The following is a 21,463-nucleotide window of genomic DNA, read 5'->3' on the forward strand; positions in this document are numbered from 1 at the left end:
ATCAACTCCCATGCCGGTCTCTTTCTTCACCCTAATTATAGTTTCATTTGCTGGGCTGTGTAAAATAATTTTTTAAATACTGAAAATCAATTCGTTCCTCTACTTTTAGTCTATTCGTTGTGTCTCTGATTGTAAAATCTAAGTATTTCAGAGTTTGATTAACGAGAAGCTATCCCCGTCCAAATTCTCTTCGATATTGTCAATATATCTGTCCCATAACTTCGTGGATCTTTTTAGTTGGTACGTTGTAAAAAAAGTTTTGTAAATTGCTTGCTTTCTTTGTTAACATTTTTATTTCCTGTTTTTTTTTCATCATAGTCATATTTGAGCTTAGTTTTACTTAAGAGATCCTATGCCATGATCTTCTAAAATGTAAACTTTGTATTCTGTACTACTGGGTTTAGCATTTCTTTTTTCGGTCCCTCAAGCAGTTATTTCAGTTTAGCAAGAACGAAATGGACGGTGAAGGGTATGTTCCTTCCTGTTAACTTATAGAACTTCAATAGAAGACAATTGTTCTTGACAGCGAAGAAGAAATCAATGTGGGACCTAAAATCTCTTGCATTCCACCTAAATGTATATTTTTATTTCTAAAAATAAATTTGAGTTTGTGATTTTAAGATTATTAAAGCTCGCAAATTCTCTCAGTTCTTGGCCATTTGTCATACAAAACGTTTTCTCCAAATGTAACCAAGATTGAGGTATCGGTTGGTTTCTGGCTGTTGCATTGCTGATCAATGTAATTTAAAATACAATACATTTGTATTTATTTGATTTAATGTATATGTATAGACGTATAGTCGTGGAATTTAGAATATTAGTGTCAAGTGTTTCTTTAGAGATTGTATAATTTTGTATTTAAAAATTTATTTTTGTCTATCATTAAAGCAATACCCTCACGGGCTCACTGTTTACCTTGGCACGTTTTAATAACTGCAATTTTTAAATGAGGACTAATTCTGCCTGCACAACTCCAGCCTAGTGGACAATGGATCTCTCTTAGTCTGGTTCCTACCCGATCGCCTCTCTCCTACTTGAGAGACCTGCCAAGCTACCACAGGCATAGCTCTCTGGGTCACAGGAACTCGCAAGCTTCCTCACCACGTCAAGGTGGAGATCCACGAGGAAGTTATATCCATCTATCTATCCATATGAATACAGATAGATAGACGGATATGCCCGCCATCCATCCCCATACTCCTCCAAGTGTAGACAATTTTTTCGAAAGATAGACAACCCTGTCAACAGCCTATAACCTGCATCGAGTTCCAGAGTACTCTGGCTCCCACCAGCCAGCCCCCTACTCAACCAACTGCAGCCAGAGTTTCAAAAGATGAAAAAATATTCTCTGTCCACAGCCTAAAACCTGCATAAATCCAGGCCTTCTTTTAAAGAATTTTTAAAACTGCCAAACTTTAGTATACGTACTTAAAATGCATTTGGAAATGGAGCAATATTTCAGAAGTACACATTCTGTGTAGAACTGAACGCTTAAAAGAAGCCCTGTATTTACCCCAGAGTACTCCAGCCGATCCCTCCGTCCAGACCCCATACTCAACCAGCGTGATGACAGGATGCTACCAAAAAGATAATTCGAAACAATTATCTACTGACAAGCCTAGGATCTCTGTTCAGTTCCATGATTATCCAGCTGGTAAGCCTTCAAACTGGAACCATCCAGAGGTCTACCTGTCTCCTGAGGTTCTGCTTGTCTCCAAAGTCCAAGAATCGAATCACAATAATGTTATTAGTGCGATTTTATTCTTGTTTAAATTTTCAGAAATTTAGGCAAAGTCACTTGTTTTTGGTTACAATGGTAAGCAACGCAACAAACAAACATTGTTGAATTTAAACCTCGAAAAGATAACGAAAACAAAAAGTATAAATTAAAGTACTGTAAATGTTTTCCATTTTCTGTGATTGAAATGAATGAAAAGTAAATAACTAATAAACTTTTCACGACCTTTTGTATATTACTTTTACTGTGTATAACAAAATACTAAAAAAACATAATATACAAAACAATTTCTTTTGTATATTTTCAGTCAATTGTTTCACTTCACTGCACGTACCTCATTCCTCCTGGATTTTAATAAAAATTGAAATGCTACATGTATTTCGCTGTGATTAATAAAAATATTAATAATTCATTAGTTATATGCAGTATTTAGTAAACTGATAACATAAAAACTAGCTCTCAAAAAAAAAAAAAAACAACCACTTTTGCATGCGCAATGCTTAAACCAAGAATTTTTCTTTTCTACGCATGCGCCATATACTACATTCATCCCTCTAATCAGCAAATTGCAAAATTTATTTAATCCTTTTATTTAACCTTCATTCGCAGAGCAAATTACAAATTACAGCCATTTTAGTTTTCAAATTATTGCAATGCAATGAATTTCATTCCATTATGTTATAATTGTATGCAGTCTATGATTGAGCTGAAATTTTATGGTTTTAAATATGTTATTGCGTCCAAGTTATGGTATAGAAGATCCAGATTCTTACAACAATCATAAAGTTTTTTTATGTTATATAATTAACCTATTGTGATATGAATAAGAAAAACTGAATGAAATTTGGGATGACTTAACAAAGATTTCTATAAGAACCAGATATAAAATTTCATGAAAATCCGTTCAGTGGGATCGAGTTGTTACGTGCGGTCGGACAAACTGACACGTTGAAGAAAACAACCAGTTTATGCATTTGGCAACATGCCTAAAAAAGGGTAAATTATTGCAAGTCATAAATATTAATCTTTAATAATTTAGTAATTAAATCATTTGAATAACATACTAAAAACAAATGACTAACCTTCATCAATTCACACGAAACTGAGGAATAAAATTCCTAAGTCTTTGTAATTATAGCTGGAAATGGAAATTTGAAGTGGATGGTGAACAAATGAGACTTGAAAATGTAATTTTATATACAGAATTTAAAACTTGAGATTCCCAGTAATAGTAAGTTTGTTTAATGTTACTCTAAACACTTTCCTTCCACGAGATATAAATAAATATGAATATCACACCTATGAAATATTCATTGACTGCTTAAAACTGCTGATAATCCCCTTCAACCGGTTGAAAAATTCGCTTTCGTTCACAGGAGCACGCTGACGTCGAATGGAAGTTTGCCCGCTGCAAGTTGTGGATAAGTTACTTCGAGGATGGGGGTACCGTGCCCCCTCCTTTCAACATCATCCCCACCCCCAAGAGTGCCTACTACCTCTGTCGCTGGCTTGCTCAGAAGTTCTACAGCAGTTCCCACAACGGACGCAAAGAGCACTTGAGGACCATTAGGGTAACATTTTTTTGTGGTCAAACAAACTCCGTATTTTTTTCAAATTCTTAAATCTGTATTGGACGGAACACGATTATAAGAAATCTATGCATAAAGTGTCAAATCTTTTTGTCTTTCATGTTTTATCGGGGCTATTTCACTTTGGTTTCCTTTTAATTATTAAGAAAACACTGAACGCTAGCTCAGTATATTTATTTTTCTGGACTGTGTTTTACTTATTTTAATAAAGTTTCCTTTTAATTCTTTTCAGAGGAGAGCCAAACAAGCAACCGAAAGGGACATCAGATATCAGGTACAAATCGCTATTTACTCCCCTTATTGTTGTCTTTCCATCCAGTAATTTAAAAGCGTTTATTTAAGTTAGTGTACGTTGAATGTGATAATGTTTTGTAGCGCTTATTTAAGACTTTCCTGTGCTTATCGGCTAGCCAGCAGACATAATCCTGTTCTTTCGCACAGTATAGAGAAGCCAGAGTTCGAATCCCGTCTCAATGGGATAATTTATGGGCTATTTCACACTGTGGCCGAGTTAATCGGTCTCCGGCAAGATGTGCATAATTCCTTTCCTTGTTTTTTTCCTTCAGGGAAAATTTGGCTCTTAATACAAAACAACAAACAGGTAAACCACAATAGAATACATGCAGTTTACAGACATAATATACTACTGATTCGTGGCCTTAGTTGGCTTTGCACAAATCAAATTTTTGCATCGAAAGGACAAATAAACAGCAAATCCTGGTTCCATTAAAATAATATCAATAAATGCTTAATGTTTCTAAACTGATAGGTGTGTAAGAATCTACTTCCTAACAAGGGTTCCTTCCTGTTTGTTCTATAGATTTAGAACTTTTAGCTGCCATGAGTATATAAGAGGACGCAAATATGAGTTACTTTATTCTAGTCATTTTTCTATTATTAGCAATAATAGTATTACATTTTATAATATGAGTAATCCATGGAAAGCATACTAAGAAGTCTACTTACGCAATTTCCAGTGAAATATAGGTACTTCGTATGAACTCTGAAGTTGTTTTGGAAAAGGTTATAATCTAAGGAAGTGTTTGGACTTTTTTTTTTCTTTGATTGATTACAGATAAGTTAGTGTATAACTTCTATGAAAAGATGAGGATAGTGTCCCTCTATTATTCCCTTGTCGTTCTACAATATCTAGACGAAGCATTTCTTGGAAAATGGATAGGCAGTCGTGGACCTATCGATTTGAAGACAAGGTCATCATATTTATCTCTTCATCTAAAATATAAAAAGTAGTCTTAAAACTAGGATTATAGATACGTTAAGAAAGACTTCTGTTATGTATTAAGGTTGATGGGCACCATTTCCAACTTTCGATTAATCTATTATCGTAGTGATTTTGTGTATTCAATTGGGTTGTTCCTAACATATTAAAACGAAAGTACCTCATGACTTGCGGTCCATTCTGAATGTTGAAATGATTATTTTATGTAACAATGAACATTATCAGAATGATTCATACCACAGTTTTCCAACTGGTCGAAAATAATGGACTTTTCTTACCTTTTGCAGACTATAATGAGGAACTTGGTTCGCCGTTATGTGACAGAAGAGCAGAGAAAGGCCGATAACCAAGGAGTTACGGAAGATGACGTCAATGAAATCAAACAGGATATTTCGGCTTTCAGATACGAACTCGTGGAAATTCTTACGAACAGCGGCTTCAATACAAGTTCATCGAAAGGACAGTCGCAAAGTACGTACATTTTCATCTCCTATGTTATTTAGAACAGTAATTTCTCATATGTTTATGTCTATGATCTCTCTCAATTGACGAATACGTTCTTTAATAAATATTTTAGAAGACATCTTTCCTTTTGGGTCCTATAATAGTATTAAATCATTTACGAGTATTTTAGGCTTTTCTTTTAAGCAGAGGGTCTCCTCTGGATAGAAGGCATACAAAAATTGGGATTTTGTATATTATTACAGGGTGGTCATAAAGTCCTGCGCCGGTTTTAAATTTTAATAACTAAAGTTATACAAATGATAGAACCATTTAGTAAAAATTATATGAAAGTTCAATCTTAAAGTTTTTTATATAATATTTTCATCCATGTAAATCTGATTTTTCTTTTGTTGTATTTATATTTTATCAATTTCTCTATTATTTGCAGATATTGAATGAATCCAAATGGCGATAATTGAAGAAAAAGTTAACTGCGTGCTTTGGCTTGCAGAGTTTAAATCAGTAACAGCTGTGAAAAGAAAGCTCACTACTCGTTAAAAAAAAAAAAAGTCAATAAGTAGGTGGATGAAAAATTTTTAAAGCAACTGGATCAGTTAATGAAAAACCACGATCTAGGAGACCCCGAATCAGTCAACAACGATGGCGGCCATGTTGAAGAGTGATTATGATAATTAAAGACTGTATTAAGAATAAAACTTTTAAGACTTGAACTTTCATTATATAATTTTTACTAAATAGTTCTTTCATTTGTATAAATTCAGTTATTAAAATTTAAAACCGGTGCAGGACTGTATGACCACCCTGTATATGTAGTCTGCATAGTGGAAAGAAAATCCTCACGAAAAAATGAAAGTTTAGGGGTGGGAGGGGAATAACTTATGCGGTATTTTATGCGAGTAAGTATATTTTATTTAATATAACAAATGCATAACGTACTTTTTGAGCTCAAAAAGTAAATAATAAAATAAAATACTTCTATACTAAATACCCCATAATAATTTGAATATATGTTTTTTTGTTGGCATAGGTGTCAATCATTATACCAGAATACGTTTTTACTTTTCTTGTTAAAACTGTGCTAGTTTTCCAATTGAAACTGAGGCTTTCTAAGTCTCGAAAGAAACTATCCAACAAGTAAATTAGCAACTGCTTTGATTTAATTTAATGAGACCTACCATCTTCAACTGCAAATTTTTCATTTTTCCAATTGAATTAAACTTTGATGTTAAACTTAAAGGAGGAATTATCTCTGCGACATACATCAAATAACCTCAGTATACATCAACCCTTACAGTTTGTGAAAGAGGGCGCCAGTTGCTGGCAGCTTTTCTACTATCGTTTGTGTGTGTAATCAATGGCAAACATTTTTGCAAAAATTATCGGTCGGTTTCTCAGGGAGATGTTTTACCTTTTACGAGTCTTATCTCATTTGTTAGCTAAGCGAACGTAACGCAGAAGGCCTTACTTGACAGCTACGATGCGTTCAGGATTTCTAGAGATCTCATCTGACTCTTTAGTTTTTACTTCTACAGGAAAAGTTTCTTCTGATCCGCCTGGCTTGCTCTCCTCACGTGTTGGTTAACTAACAAGGGAGGAAAGGAGCTTCCTATGACTTCTACTAGATTGATCGATGCTGAGAGCTCAGAAGGCGGAGGCTTTGGGAGGTTTCAGCATCGTAACTCTTTAAGGCTTCCCAGGCTGTGAGCTCTCTCTCTTGTTTATGTCTGTCACGTCACTTCATTTCCCATCCCAGTTCACTTCCCAAACGAACCATACGATCCTTGTCTCATCTCCACCTATTTAATGGACTTAAAATTCTGACTGCAAACTGGCCCAGATGTAAACTGATTTCTTTGTGACTGCTACATGTAATCTTTTTTCCCTGGGGGGTGCTGCTGAAGTGTCAGCTTCTCTCATACATAGAATCAAATTTTTCACCGTAGAACAGGAAATGAATTTTTAATCTGATGGGATCGGACTTTATTGCGAGCCCGGCCTTCTCTCTGAAGATGCGAAAGAGAAGACCTTTTCTCTCTATCTGCCTACCTATTCATCCGATCTCGACATTTTTTTTTTCTTTTTCTAACTCCAAATATAAAACACCAGTATTTAATGAACCATAACATCCCACTAATGTTCTTTACTTTTTTGCAGGTACCTCAGGGAAGAAAGGAAGGCAGAGAGAAAGAAGGCTAATGAAAGGATTCGACATTGGCTTAGTAGAAGGCTCTCTACAGACACTTTCCGAACTGAACTTGGAGCCGGCGAAGCGGTCGCCCGCCAACAAAATGGCAAGGATCGCCAAACTTGCAGCGAATAGGAAAAACCCCAAGAAAGGTCGGTGGAGCCATCTGGTGGAAGCCACACGAAATGCCCGCGCTGCATTTTCCCGAAGTAGAAGTGAAGATTCCATGAGTAGTCAAGCTAGCTCGGAGCATCCTAGTAGGGGCGGAGCGTCATCTCCAAGTGGATCGAGCAGTAGCGGTGACGGGACCCTGGGAGATTTAAGTATCGACGAAAAACTGAAACGTGAGTTGGGTGCTAGTGCTGACCTTCCCTCTGTTAAACGGTCGATGTTTGCTCGGAAACTGGGAGCGATCTCCTTCAACCCAGCTAAGATTCGTATGGCATTTCTGGACCCTGAAAAACTATCCATTAGTCAGCCTGGACCTAGTGCCAAAGAACGAACCAACTCCGAGCGCCCAAAGGCCCATCGGACATCGAGTGCGCCTTTCGATTCTACTCTCCTTAAGTGCAGTTCCTTAGGTAACATTGAGGACACCCACAACTATTTGTCATTCTCCTCTCCTATACCAACTCGTAGTCTCTCACCCATTCCTAGCTGTGCTAGTTCAAACGTCCCAACGCCTCGAAGTTCTATTACAGGTCAGGGTGAGCAGATTCCCACACCTATCAACTATGACGACATAGATGCCGTCCCATCACCCCCTCCTCCTGCTCTCCCAGTCGAAATTCCTATCCCAGAGACACTCAACAACATTTCCATACTCAGTAGTCCGGATGCAATGTATTCGGACACTGTCAGTCAAAGTTCTTCCCGTGAGCCTTTAGTTATGTCAAAGTCCACTAATGGACCTCTTGGACTCATCCCCGAGATCTATGGTATTGAAACTGTAACTTGTCCAGTCCCAACAGGATGGATTTAGTATTCAGCGAACTTATTAATTTAAGGACTATCTATAGACTGCTTTTACACCAATGAACAAGAAAGCAAGTGTCCGTTGTAATAAAAGTCAATATTTTCCGTTTTGCAGTCATTCATGGCTTGCTTTGTAAATGGTTGCTTCAATACTGGAACAAAGTAAGCAAAATGAAAGTGTGTAAAAGAAACAGAAAAGTTTTATATCGTAGAATAACAACTATTTAACTGAATATATCCAAATTAAATACGCTCGATGGCTCTAATTCCATCTGTTCCTATAATAGTATGCAGTATATTTATGGAATGAAATAGCCTCGTAACTCTTAGTAATACATAAAATATCTATTTTGTACTATCAGAATTAGATTTATATTATGAAGTCATGAAGAATAATTATCACACATTTTCGTATGATATTTATAGAGTCACATATATACCTTAGGAATACCATTATAAAATATAAAACAAAAGGTGTGTAAACAAAATGCATTAATTAATAGCAAAATTAAGAAGATAACAGTTTTTTCATTAATTAATAACTTAAAAATTATAGGCTTACTTTTTTATAAAAATTATCCAATAACATCACTGAATATTTCAAATTAATCGACTCAGCACACCACGGTGGGTTGACCATCCATCACAATTTCAGTTAGACGATATATGAAAAATATTACCTTCAGGTATAGATTCAAAGTTAAGATTACCTCGAAACGTAGAAGCTCTCGTGGGAAATCAGACAATTTAAAAGTGCACTTTAAAACTTGCCTTCTCTGCTTTTTGACTGCTAGAATGTCAGTTAGCTTGTGTGTATGTGTTTGTGAGTACGTTTGATAAATCACCAAGCATATCCTATCCGATCATATTTTATGTTTTCATGTGTCGACAAATACCTAACACTGAACAGTTGAAATTATTCAGAACCATCCGTATTTGGTTACTTTTGTATGAAATCATTTATGCTATGACATCTTAAGTTTCTGACTATTTGTGAGGAGAAATGATTGAATTCATACTTGTATGCTGTTAGGAGACAGTGCGTAATAAAAGAGATATAATCCTTTCTTGTTGTTTTAGCCTTTGTGTAAACTGTCATTTATATAAAAGCACTACCGAAGTTTTTTCATTTATGAACTAGTAAAATTAAGAAAATAAACTCACTATTTCATTGAAAAAAGATAAGAAAAAGGTGCATAGATATATATTTATATTTATTAAGTAAAAAATTGAAGAAGATAATTACTGAGTTCATTATTTATAAATAACTTAAAAGTTACAAGTCTATTTTATATAAAATTTATTAATATTATTGAATTCTGCTCACCAAAACTTGTATAATAGTAAACACTACATTATTTTAATTAAATGAACTATTGACCTTTTCCACTATCAGATAATTTTCGTATATGGATTTCAATGACTACAAATAATTTTCATAAGAACCGTCATTTTTCATGAAAATTCTTTCGTGATCGAATATGTAATAAAAATAGCTTAGAATAAGGTTTTAATATTTTATTTATTGTTTATAAGCAACTTTTGTAAGCAACTATGTATGTCCACAAACAAAGATTTAAAGTTAGTCTAATTTCAAAAACGTAGTTCCTTCTATTCTCTTCCCAAGTAATAATGCTTATAATTTTTATGAGCAAATTAAAAGTGAAGTTTTACAATACAATAAATTATATAGAAGTTTTCTCAAAAAAAAAATAAATAATAAATAAATAAATAAATAAAAATGGAATGTGGCCATGGGCGCCGGTAGGATATTTTGCAAGGTGGTGCATGTGGGAATAATTTTTAATTTAATGAAAATATCAAAAATTGTGCATTATTTCGAAATCCAATAGGTGGTGCATTTGCACCACCTTGCACCAAACATGTCGGCGCCCATGAATGTGACATTTGGGGAGAAAAAACCGCATAATATCAAATATTAAGTTGTTGTTGTTTTTATCCAGAACCCAGGATACAGTTATTTCGTATTAAATGCAATAACACAGCCTCCAAATTTCAATTTTTAAATTCGAAGGCGAAAAATAAAAAAACTGCTAATAGAAACCCAACGAAAAGTAAAAGACTGCAAAAGCAATCCATGGTCCCTCAGGACTCTACATTTCTGCATATTAATGTAGGTTTTAGAGTTTAGAGTCATGTCCAGATGTGTCTAGATATTGGGCTGGATCTATTTCACATAGTTTGAAACATAGGAGCACCCATGAGGCTCGAAAAGGCGCTAAAGCTCCCCCAAAATGTTTGGTTATATATAATTGTACTGTCACGTGCTGACTCTTGTAAAATCTGCAAATGTAGACAGTACGAACCCTCCCAAACAAAATTTCTGTGTGTACTACTGATCCCAGAGATGCTCAGTGTGTTTTTCCCATATATTTTTAATTAATAATTTCGTCTGCTCTCTTCATATCTTGCAAATTAAAGGAGTTAACCAACGATCATCCAAAAAATACCATCCAACGTGGCGTAGAGATAAATACTGTCTAGACTGAAAGCAGGGGCGTTGCATTCCTTGCTGAAGCACAACAGAGAATTCACTCCTCTAAGATGATACGTTGTCTGTGTATGGGAGGGTGATGGACACATTTCGGGAGGAATTTTGAAACTTTGCGTGTGTGACTGAATTCTTAAATACCACCCAGGATTTCACTGGAAACCCCCTCACTGTACCATGTAATTCGTATTAAAATTCAAAGCCAAAGAGTAACAGAATGTTTTTATATGTACAGTTATGATGTGAAATGGATACAAGGCACATAATCTACATTGGAAGAATAAAGCAAAAGGCCCTTGCAGCCACTTGCAATCCCATACTAACTCGCTAGTTTTGGGTTGTTTATATGTACATACCAAAGCCTACACTAATGAAAGCCAACAAATACGTGTTGATTACGTTTAACTGTAAACACGCCCCACTGAAGTCGACGATAGAAGAGGAAATAATTCCCAAACCGGTCTTTTAAAGTAAGGAAGGATGAAATGAGGACATCGAGCCAGTAACTTGCTGGCCTAGAAATGCAACTGTCTACATTACTGGAAAATTAGTGCTGCTGATTACATGTAAGCGTGCGTACTCCATTGTGAAAACAAAAATGTAGGAGATAGTTGATATGGAAGCATATATTTATTTAGTGTTTGTAATCATTGCGTATTTGTCCTTTGCTGTAGCATCCCTCGATGTTTTAAAATGTCCAGTAAAACACTATTAACCATTATGATACTTTAACTTCACAGAAATTAGCAACCCAACTCGCAATGAAGTGGTATCCAACGATTAGAAATGTTCTCATAGGCTCCTTATTGCTCTGCTTGGTGCTATACAATCTTGTGTCTATGTATTCAGTTCTATCATCTATAGGTGTCAAAATGATCACTAGGTGTAGTGGATGTAATAATTACACGTACAATGGAAAAAACGTAAGCAGTCATATAATTAGTCATATGAACTTAGATATCCCTCACGTGATTCATGTGGCTTTTTTCGGAAAATATGCATACAAGAAAATGAAAATAGTTCGTAGTATGGCACGATGTTTAAGAAGTATACTGTTCTATGCAACTACGCCATTGCATTTTCATGTGTTGATGGACGTACCCAGTAAAATCCGGATACAAAGGACTCTAGAGAAACTTACTGTCGAAACTGGAATAAATTTCAAAGTAAGTAATATATTTGTTTATTAATTATAGAAATCAGTAGATGGATGCTGTCTACGTGTGTATAACTATACCTGTGTCGAATACAAAGTGATAGAACACCATCAAATACATTATTTTCTCATCCCTAGTACACATTAAAATAAATATTTGATAAGTCGATGATCCGTCCAAAGTTTCTTTTATGGATGCAAATGTTTATGTTTTAATGATTTGAATTTATTCATTTATTCAATACGATCTCAAGAAAAGCCCACTTAGCAATATTTTTAAAGTGTTTGATTTACTCTAGAATTTAAATTTTAAACAAATAGCATTGGACTTCATAATTGGAGCAGTGGTATTCATGGAATGCAATACCGCGGCGACTCGTGGTGAAGATTTTCCACAACATGAAGATTTGAGCGTAAAATTGAGCAAACTTAGTTTGTTCAATTCTACTTTCAAACCGAGATTATGCTGTACCCGTATACTTATGTTTTATAATAGAATTTAAAATTATCACAGAAATATATTTTAAAAGTATGATCAATATTCTTCATAAAAGATCCTTTCATCATGTTGCAAAATTTAATGTACTGCATGTTATTTGTAGATTTGAACAGCGCGCTAGAACTTAGACTCTATCCATCCACTATACTATATATATATATATATATATTTTTTTTTCAATGTTCAGTTTCAAAATATTGGTATAAACAGTAATAACTCCTATAACAATAATTATTAAGTTGCATTCAATTCGTTTATTGGGTATACTTAAGTATTTATAATATAAACATATTAAAGTAAAAAAATAATTATAAGAACTTTTTTAAACTATTTAAATGTTTATAAGCATTAAACAGTACAGTACACCAAATATATTTTAACATCATAAGGATATATATTATTAATAAAAAAAAAAAAAGTTAGAGTCCTGGGCTTGAACTCCGGTCACTCAAGGTCTGATGAACTGATAAACTCTTGCCCATGACCACAGTGGAGTACTAAATCGCGTGATGAATAATTCCAAGATAAAAAGAACATCGATTTTTTCCAATGAAAAATTTCTTCTGTCCAAAACTTCATGAATTTTTATTTCACAGAGAGAAAAACACGGAAATTCTAGAAGGGGACACGTTGGAGTAATTAATGCTTCCTACCATGACAGAATGTGGATCGGCTTAACCTTTTCTTCCGTAAAAGGGTTCCCAATCCCACGTAAAACTTAGCAAAGTGTAGCTGTCAACTGAAGTGCCCCGTCTTGCCGCTTTTCGTTCTAAGGTCAAAAAGGATGGCGTGCAGTGGATGAAAACACACCTATAAATAAGAACTAGTTCGTAATGTGACCTCCATTTGGTTAGTTTTTTGTGTGTGTTATAATAAAATCCTTGATCTGTAATGAAAGAGCATAAAGAAGAGAGAGAGAGATGAGGAAGAGGATGAAGAACGCAAAAGTGGAATCGCTTATCACTTAGCAAGCATTTCAAGTTTGCGATGACAACCTCTCATCTTGAGAAGTGCTGGAATGTGCGCATAGGACGTCGAGCATCTCACTTAGCGTGTATGTTTACATAAAAATAACAATTTCCAGATTATTTCATAGACGGAAAACGTTAGCAGAAAAGATTACAGAGAACAGAACCCATCAACCTCATAAGTGAGTTTAATAAATAAAGTAGTTCCGTCAACATTCGCAAACCAGTCGGTTAATGCGAGTTGCATCCATCTTCACCCCAACACGTTAGAAAGGTAAACGATCGATCACTCTGTCCCCCCCTCCCTTTTATTCGCCCCCCGGCCACCGGGCGCGCTGAAAAACAAATTGGCACCAACTGATTGTAGGTGTTCAGCGAAGTGCGGGCGTCGATTGTGTTATTTTTGTCCGAAGATACTTCCGAAATAAACTCGGCGTTTAAGAGTAGCTAAAGGTCCACAGATCGATGTACGTGGCACGTGCCAAGTGACAAACAACGCTCACGTGCTGGAAGAGGAACCTGGAGCGAGGCAGGCGCAGGTTTGATTTATTATCGGGAGATTCTTTGAGGTTTCCACAAGCGAGGTGACCACAGCAACTGCAGAAGGAGCGGAGTTTTCGGTAACGGCAAAGATTTATCAGAACTACCGCCGGAATGTGGTCAAAAGATGTTAACTGGGCGCAGAGTGGTGCGTCCATTAAGATAACAGCGAGCGGTAACGTCCTGATAAACGACTCCATATTGTAGAGAGGACTGATTCCATTCTGTTAGAATGCCACTTACTTGGGAGATTTTCGTTGATGTACCTCCATTTCGGAATTTATTGCGTATTATCTACCAGCAGCACTAACCCCAACTACTGTGAATGTAAAAGACCTGTCTAATGAAGATAATTCGTAAGAGAACACCATACTAACTGATTTCCTACTAGTGTTTTCCCTTAATAATAAAATATTTTGTCTCTTCGATTTTGTCTCTTTTTCATGTTGTCTGAAAAAGAGACATTCATGTTGTCTTTTTCAGTATTTAAATATTTAATAATAAACATAGTTTTAGATGCAGAATCTTAAAATATCTAACAGTGTTTGAAATATATATGCGATAGATATGAATAAATATTTTTATCTAAATAAAAAGCCTAAACAGACGAAGCAACAAATGTTCCCCTCAACCTAGTACATTGTTAACGCATCGAAAGTAAAATTGCAATGTAGTTTTTTTGGACTGAAGCCCTGATGACGGAATTGCAAATAGGATCCAGAAACGTAGAAAGCAAAACTAATTAGTTTGGTTTTTTATTAAGTTGAGGGGTATATTGTAACTCCTGTTCACAATTTCGATAAACTAGATTAATTAATTAATACACGGAGTATTAATGCTAAGCTACTGAGATGTTCTGTTGTTCTATTTTTGAATCGTTAACAGCAGAGTAAACTGAATGTTACTTTTCCATTATTCGCGTTATCTACTTCATATACATTGATAGGGAACAGTATCACTTCTGCGATCGCTCTTAATTAAGTAACCGAAGTTCATAATCGCAAAAATTCTCAGTTTAATAATTCACATTAAGCCAAGACAGCTGACATGTTACGGAAGAGGCGAATTACAAATCATTCATTCTGCAGAGAGTGGATAATCCTACCGCGGACATGCCCGAGATCAAACGTCATGGAGATGCCACAAAAGAGTCACATTAACGTGTCGTACCGGAGAAACATTAATTAAAAGCACCACACCCCCAACTGATCGGATTGATGAAAGGAAAGAATCGTTCCAGTAGTTAGCAGAATGAATGAAAGAGATAGCTGCGTACGCCGCGAAAATTAATCTCCCCTTGTTCATGGCACGCGATCTCTCTCTCTCTCCAGAATTCCAGAATAACTGTGTATATATAATTAGCAAACTTGTTAAACCTTAGGTGCAGCAGGACTACCTTGACAAGGCGTGCATGGAATGAGCACCAAACGAATCATTAGCAACTACATTTATGCATTATTGCCTAAGCAAAGTCGTGCGTGTATTATAAGGAACGCACTTACACGTACCTGCTGACATCACCCTCTCTGGGACTATTCGTCCTATTTCCAACAGCACTAACTTCCCCTACCCTCCCTTCGCTTCAGTGAATGTCGTTAATAAACCAACTGAAAACTGTTTCTGTGTCTGAACGGCTTCAAGGTGTGACGCCCTGAAAGAAAGGAAAAGATGCTCCACGCAACAACATACAGATCGTTAAACCTGTCTGTAGGTCACAGGTGTGCTGTTCAACCGGTTATGAAAAACAAAAGTGACCAGGAAAGCATCTCTTTTCATATTCAGGTCAGCGAAGGGTAGAAGAGAGCCGTGCGGGAATGTCACTTTAATGCGTTGATGACACGTCGAATCCAAGTCTAGGTAGAACTGGTATTCTATACACAATAACATTATATTCATAAAACAGCTTCCAACATGACATGGTTTTGTCTCTTCGATTTAACTTGATTTTTTTCCATTCGCCTTAACATGAACTTTGGTAGGTAGTCTACGTTGCCTTCACAATATTTACCACTACCCTGTCCTATGATAATCACTGTCCTCCCCACACTGGGTGGAAAAGGCCTGTGTTCGAATCTCATCAACGATTCCAAGAACTTTTATTGGCTTTTTTCACTCTGTGATTGAGTTAGTCGGTCTCAGGTCAAAATAATAAGGTTTGTTTCTCAGGAACACCCGGGTTTTTCATTCAGCAAACCGACGAGACAACACGCGCAATTTATGGACATAATATATGTGTGTGAATGAGGCTGCTCACTATAATATAACATTTCTTTTGATATCTAGGTCCAGAAAATGCGATTTTTTCATGTTCAGAATTCGTTTTGTCCCGGATTACATCCTTGTAAATCTAACTATACCCCACTATACTTCTATCTGACAAGGCACGTAATTGCCACACACTCTTTAATAAAAGAGTTCAAAGGAAAAACTCAAGATAATTTTGAAAAGAATTACTTGACTATCAATGTACATGTATTGAGTTGGCTTTGCATTGACAATACCTCTTGTGTAGAAAATGAACTGGTCTGTGACGCTGGTGAAGGATCAATGTCAGGAGTAGCAGATATAAGATTGTAGTTGAACCGTGGCGATCAGTTTTGGAGTATGTGCGAGGAAGAATGGATCGGCGTCGAAGTCTTTCCAATTTCGAAAGTGGAATGAGTGTGGAGCAAGACTTTCAGGGGCCAGAATCTCGACAACGCCATCATGGTTAAGTGCTCCCGTTCTATGGTGCTACTAGTGAACCATGGCTGGCTCAACAGCTGGCGAACAACCAGGCAAAGGTCGGACGTAGGATAGCCACGTGTGGTCGACGCCCACGGTGAGTGCCGTGTGTCACAAGGCCTGGCAGGTTCTTTACTAGTTTCAGGACGCATGACAATGAATTCTCCGTCCTCCCATTGCCTCCCAGCTCATCTCATCTCAGCCGAATTGAGCATGCTTGGAACCTACTGGAAAAGGATGCGCTCGATTCTACGACCTTTCACCTGAAACTGTGTGGCATTACGGGACGTATTGTGAAACGGACAACACTACCACCGTACACCATGCAACACCTTGCGGAGTCCATTACGGGCAAAAGGTGGCCCCACGAGGTACTAGATGGTATTGCTAATGCAAAGTCAACTCAGTGTAAAACTGCTTTTTAATACGGCCATTCTTATATTTTAAACCTTCCATTTTTCTCTTTTATTGTAATTTTACTCAGCCATACAAAATCAAAAAAGAAAAAAAACAGAAACATTTTATAAACTAGGAATTATGGTCACACACTTTTTTTTTTTCTTTTTATAAACCCTCGCCAGAAATCTCCCTCCCCACCAGTGCTGTAGGCCGTTTGTTCTGTTAGGCACCTCGCCACAGCGTGAAAATTGCTGCATTTCAGACTGTCGGCCCCACTACCCGTTAATCCGATGTTTCAGGCTCTTCTACTAGCGTGAGATGTAAAAAGGGTAACTTTGATTGGTTGTCAACTGAAGCTAGCGTCGGTTCTGTGAATTTTATACGATTCTTCTTTCCCTTTGTTTAATTATCACCAAATAGAGCTAAATTTCTAGAACCATTTCTCCATCAATGATATTGGAGAGCTCCCCTCCCCCGCCCCTTCCTCTATGAGATTGAATTACCCTTCCATCTTGTAAATAGGGTTTCACAAACGTTTCTCAGTTATACGAAGTGTTTTTCCTTTGCATTACTTTCTTTCTCCGTCGTAAAAACTTTCGTTCTGTGCTCGCTTTTTGAACATATTTGGCAATTATGCCTTCGCTGGTGTTGTCTGGATTGAGGTTAGTGATAAAAGTGGAACCGTAAGGGATTTGTACCTTGTTATACAAGCTCTTTTTGTATCTGTGGTCTGTTTGCCTATTCGCAGTATAAAAAACAATTCAAGTTTCTAGGGAACCTTGATATAGGGAACCGCGTAATCCTTGCATGATCAACTCGGAAACAATGCGAAAATAGCTCAAATGTCGATAAAAGGAACTTCAGTCAGCGACCGAAATTGATCCTAAGGCATTTATAAGAGATGTAAGAGAACAACTGCGTCATCTACTAACTTACAAGTATCATAGGGACGATTTGCTGAAGTACTTTTTAACCAGTCTTCGAAAGTCCTGCAGTGTCGTTTATTGAAAAAAGAAAGAAAGAAAGTAAAACACTCAACAACGCTTTGTAGCCTGAAATATGCTTTCACGCCATTTTTGATTTGTCCCAGGTAGACGTGCCTTTTAAAAGAAAATATTGAATCACAGGCGTGTTTGATGCCATAAAACGTGTTTCATGTTCGTGAAAATGTATTTCAGTTACCACTTCAAAACACTTTTTCATGAACACGGAAAGGGAGTTTTTATAATTTTACAAGAAAATTTCAAAATCTCAAGAAACAGTTTCTGGGAAATGCTTTGATCAATCTCTTAGAAACTTATAATAAATGCAGTATTTTGATAAAATCCGAAATGTGTGTGTCTTTTTTAGTGCCAAATTATCTTAGGTTATGAGGCATCAAAATATTGTATCTGTAAAAGCGTATATCCTATGGTCGAGCTGCCTGTTTGCTGGACGAGAAACTATGTAATCCTCGCCTGGGATCGACTAACTCAGCCGCATTGTGAAAAAAGCCCATAAAAATTCCTGGCATAATTAACGGGATTAAAACTCAGGCCTTTTTCAACCGGTGTTGTGAGGACAGTGAATATACCAACTGTGTTACCCCCTATGGGCCCTGCTACTCTGGCTGTAAAAGCTTTCGCCAACTGTGTGTATCACATGCGTCCAGTGGGCGCTAATTCTGTTTCCAATTAGTGCAGATGGACCTAAGTGGATTCAAATTAACCTCCAATTTCAGCGGAAAATTATGCTCTCAGATTAAGTAGTGATTTCAATCTAGAAATAAAATACAAAGAATACCTCGCTTAATATTTGGAACTTTTAGAGTATTTTGACTCTTTCTCTCTCAATACACACTCAACCAAATTCAACATCGTGTGGGCTGGAACCACAGTCAACTCAAACGCATATACTACAACACTTTCGTGTTAACCACTCAGTCACTTCAGATCTTTATTGCTGTGACACTCTTTGGAGAGGACTAGGTTATATTCACATCGGTAACCGGAAGAATTTCTAAAATCATCTTCAGTCGAAGCTGTAATTAGCCAATCATCTTCAATCGAGACTGCAGTTTGCATATTATGAGGGTTTCATCCCTCACAATATGCCAATCGGTCCGTGAACACACTTCTACAAATAAATACATGTACGGATATGAGAGACAAGATCTGGGGCTGTCAAAATAATAATAATTTAAAATCTCTCTCTATATATTAACTTCTTAATAAAATGTGAATTTACCTTGCATCGCCCGTTTAGAATGCCACTGAGCTGCATAATAATTATATTTCTCAAAAACATATATTTTCCATACTTAGTAAATCAAAAACACAAAACTAAATTAAGTATTTTCTCCATATGTGTACCGTTGTTGTTGTCGTTAGAGTAGGGTTTTAGACGCATCAGCAACTTAGGTCATATTGGGCCGTATATAATATGTCTGTAAACTGTGTGTGTGTTCTATGGTTGATTTGCTGTTTTCTGGAAGAAAAACCGGAGCTTCCGGGAGAATAAACCATTCTACTTTTGCCTGAGACCATTTAACTCGGCCACGTTGTGCAAAAGACCTATAAAAATTTCACGAGTCACTGACGGGATTCGAAATCAGGTCTTTTCCACCCGGTGAGAGGAGGACAGTGATTGTACCAACTGTGCTACCCACGAGGGTGCTGAGGGTCATCGTCTTTACAAAAATGTAACTTGGCAAAATTGTGTATATCTCATGAGCTGACATAAAAAAGATAAGATTATCAAAATATACATATATAACTACAAAAGGAACCATCACTAATAAAAGATCAATTTAAATTTCCAAGATTATTCATTTCTTTCATTATTTTAAAATTATCTTTATTAATACTGCAATGCAACTGCAGTTAATTACAGTAAATCTGCCTTTTAATCAACGATTTGAATCCAAGCAAATCTATAATATTAACACCTATTGTTCGAGCTTTCCTTTCTCCTTTTCACACTACCTGTAATTCTCGATAAACACAATTATCATTACAAACAATATTTCTCCAATAAAAAATTTCATTCCTATGATTGTATAACACAAATATCTGCCAATATAAAACTGCTCCATAATCATCCAACCAGTAAATGTCTTAGTTAAATTAATGTGAATCAGTTTATACTAAACTTGCACAGTAATTCTTCTTCTTTAAAGTTCTTATTATACTATATAACATCATACCTGTTACTCATAAACCTGCAATTCGTAATACTAATCTTACATAATACCTATAATTCATAACCTTCTATTCAAAAATACCTATATATAATACCTATAATTCATTCATGTTATTTAATTCAGTCTCTTCTACTCAATTATTAATCAATCTTAATAATGAAATTACTTTTAAATTAGCCTTACATACAAACATATTTTCAACTTATCTTACTTTGATATTTATTTTCAACATTTATCTTACCTTCACTAATTACTTCGTTAAGCCCTTTTATTATTTTGTTCTCTCCCTTCCTCATATTTTCTCTTCTCGCTCTCGCAACTAATCTACACCCTTGCCTATCATTACCAACATACAGTATATTTGCAATTTTAATAGCAGTCTAAAAGATGCAGCCAACCAATAAACGATACAGTCTGCATTAATCAGATCCTTTCTTCCTTCTAATGAAGGAGAGCTCTTCTATCCAGATGCCCATAAAGTGTAGTCTAATTAGTGGAACTGATTCTGCTGCAATTTTCAGTAGATTTACCACAGCTATTGTATGGAGTTCAACCGCTGATATCTATCTAGCCTACTTTCCAGCGTCCTGCCATCTCTAGTAATAGGAACATGTCCGCAGACTTTTAACTTTTCAATTCTCTATTCCAAATATTCTGCCTAATAGCTCAGCGAGTTTAATTCACTTATGACCTAATCTATAACACGCAACAGATGCAGTCCACCAATGTAATATTACATCACTGTTCCGGCCACCAACAGCCTTTTCAATCAAATTAGAAGTCTTACAATGACTTTCGAAATTTGTTGCTGTTTAATACAAGCGCTACAATAAGAAAAGAGTCGGAAAACAGGCCTGAGATCAAAAATTAAAAACTCGATATTTGGGAATGCGGACAAACACATCATGGGTCAGCTCAGTCTATCAAAATGAACTGTTCTTTGGTTTTAGGAGCATCAGCAACTAAGGCCATATTGCTCCGTATATACTGTCTGTAAATTGGATGTGTTCTGTGGTCGATGTGTGTTTTGGACGAAAAACGAGTTTCCGGGAGTAAAATCCATGCTACCCTTGCCTGAGACCGACTAACTCAGTAACGTTGTGAAAAGACAAATGAAAATTTCTGACGTCATCGATGAGACTCGAGCTCGGGTCATTTCTATCAGGTGTGGGAGGATGACGATTCTACCAACTGTGATACCCACAAAGGCCTGTGATTAGCTCCTTACCTGTGGCTATTGAAGTCTTTTAAGCAGACAATCACGTTGCAGAATAGTCGAGACGCAACGAGAG

The 21,463-nt window shown here is 36.3% G+C and overlaps 1 protein-coding gene across 1 annotated transcript in view; it reads left to right on the forward strand.

Annotated features, from left to right (window-relative positions):
* Positions 1-21,463, forward strand: part of LOC150090820 (transient receptor potential-gamma protein-like) — a 227,438-nt gene that overhangs the window by 201,472 nt on the left and 4,503 nt on the right. Inside the window, exons 12-16 of the mRNA XM_090374446.1 lie at positions 3,115-3,309; positions 3,560-3,601; positions 4,855-5,038; positions 7,187-8,166; positions 11,421-11,870. Coding sequence (XP_090230572.1) covers positions 3,115-3,309; positions 3,560-3,601; positions 4,855-5,038; positions 7,187-8,166; positions 11,421-11,870 — 1,851 coding nt within the window. The remainder of the gene's footprint in view (positions 1-3,114; positions 3,310-3,559; positions 3,602-4,854; positions 5,039-7,186; positions 8,167-11,420; positions 11,871-21,463) is intronic.

This window comes from Mastigoproctus giganteus, chromosome 1 (assembly GCF_048544385.1).
Source record: "Mastigoproctus giganteus isolate SK-2022 chromosome 1, ASM4854438v1, whole genome shotgun sequence".
Taxonomy (NCBI): domain Eukaryota; kingdom Metazoa; phylum Arthropoda; class Arachnida; order Uropygi; family Thelyphonidae; genus Mastigoproctus; species Mastigoproctus giganteus.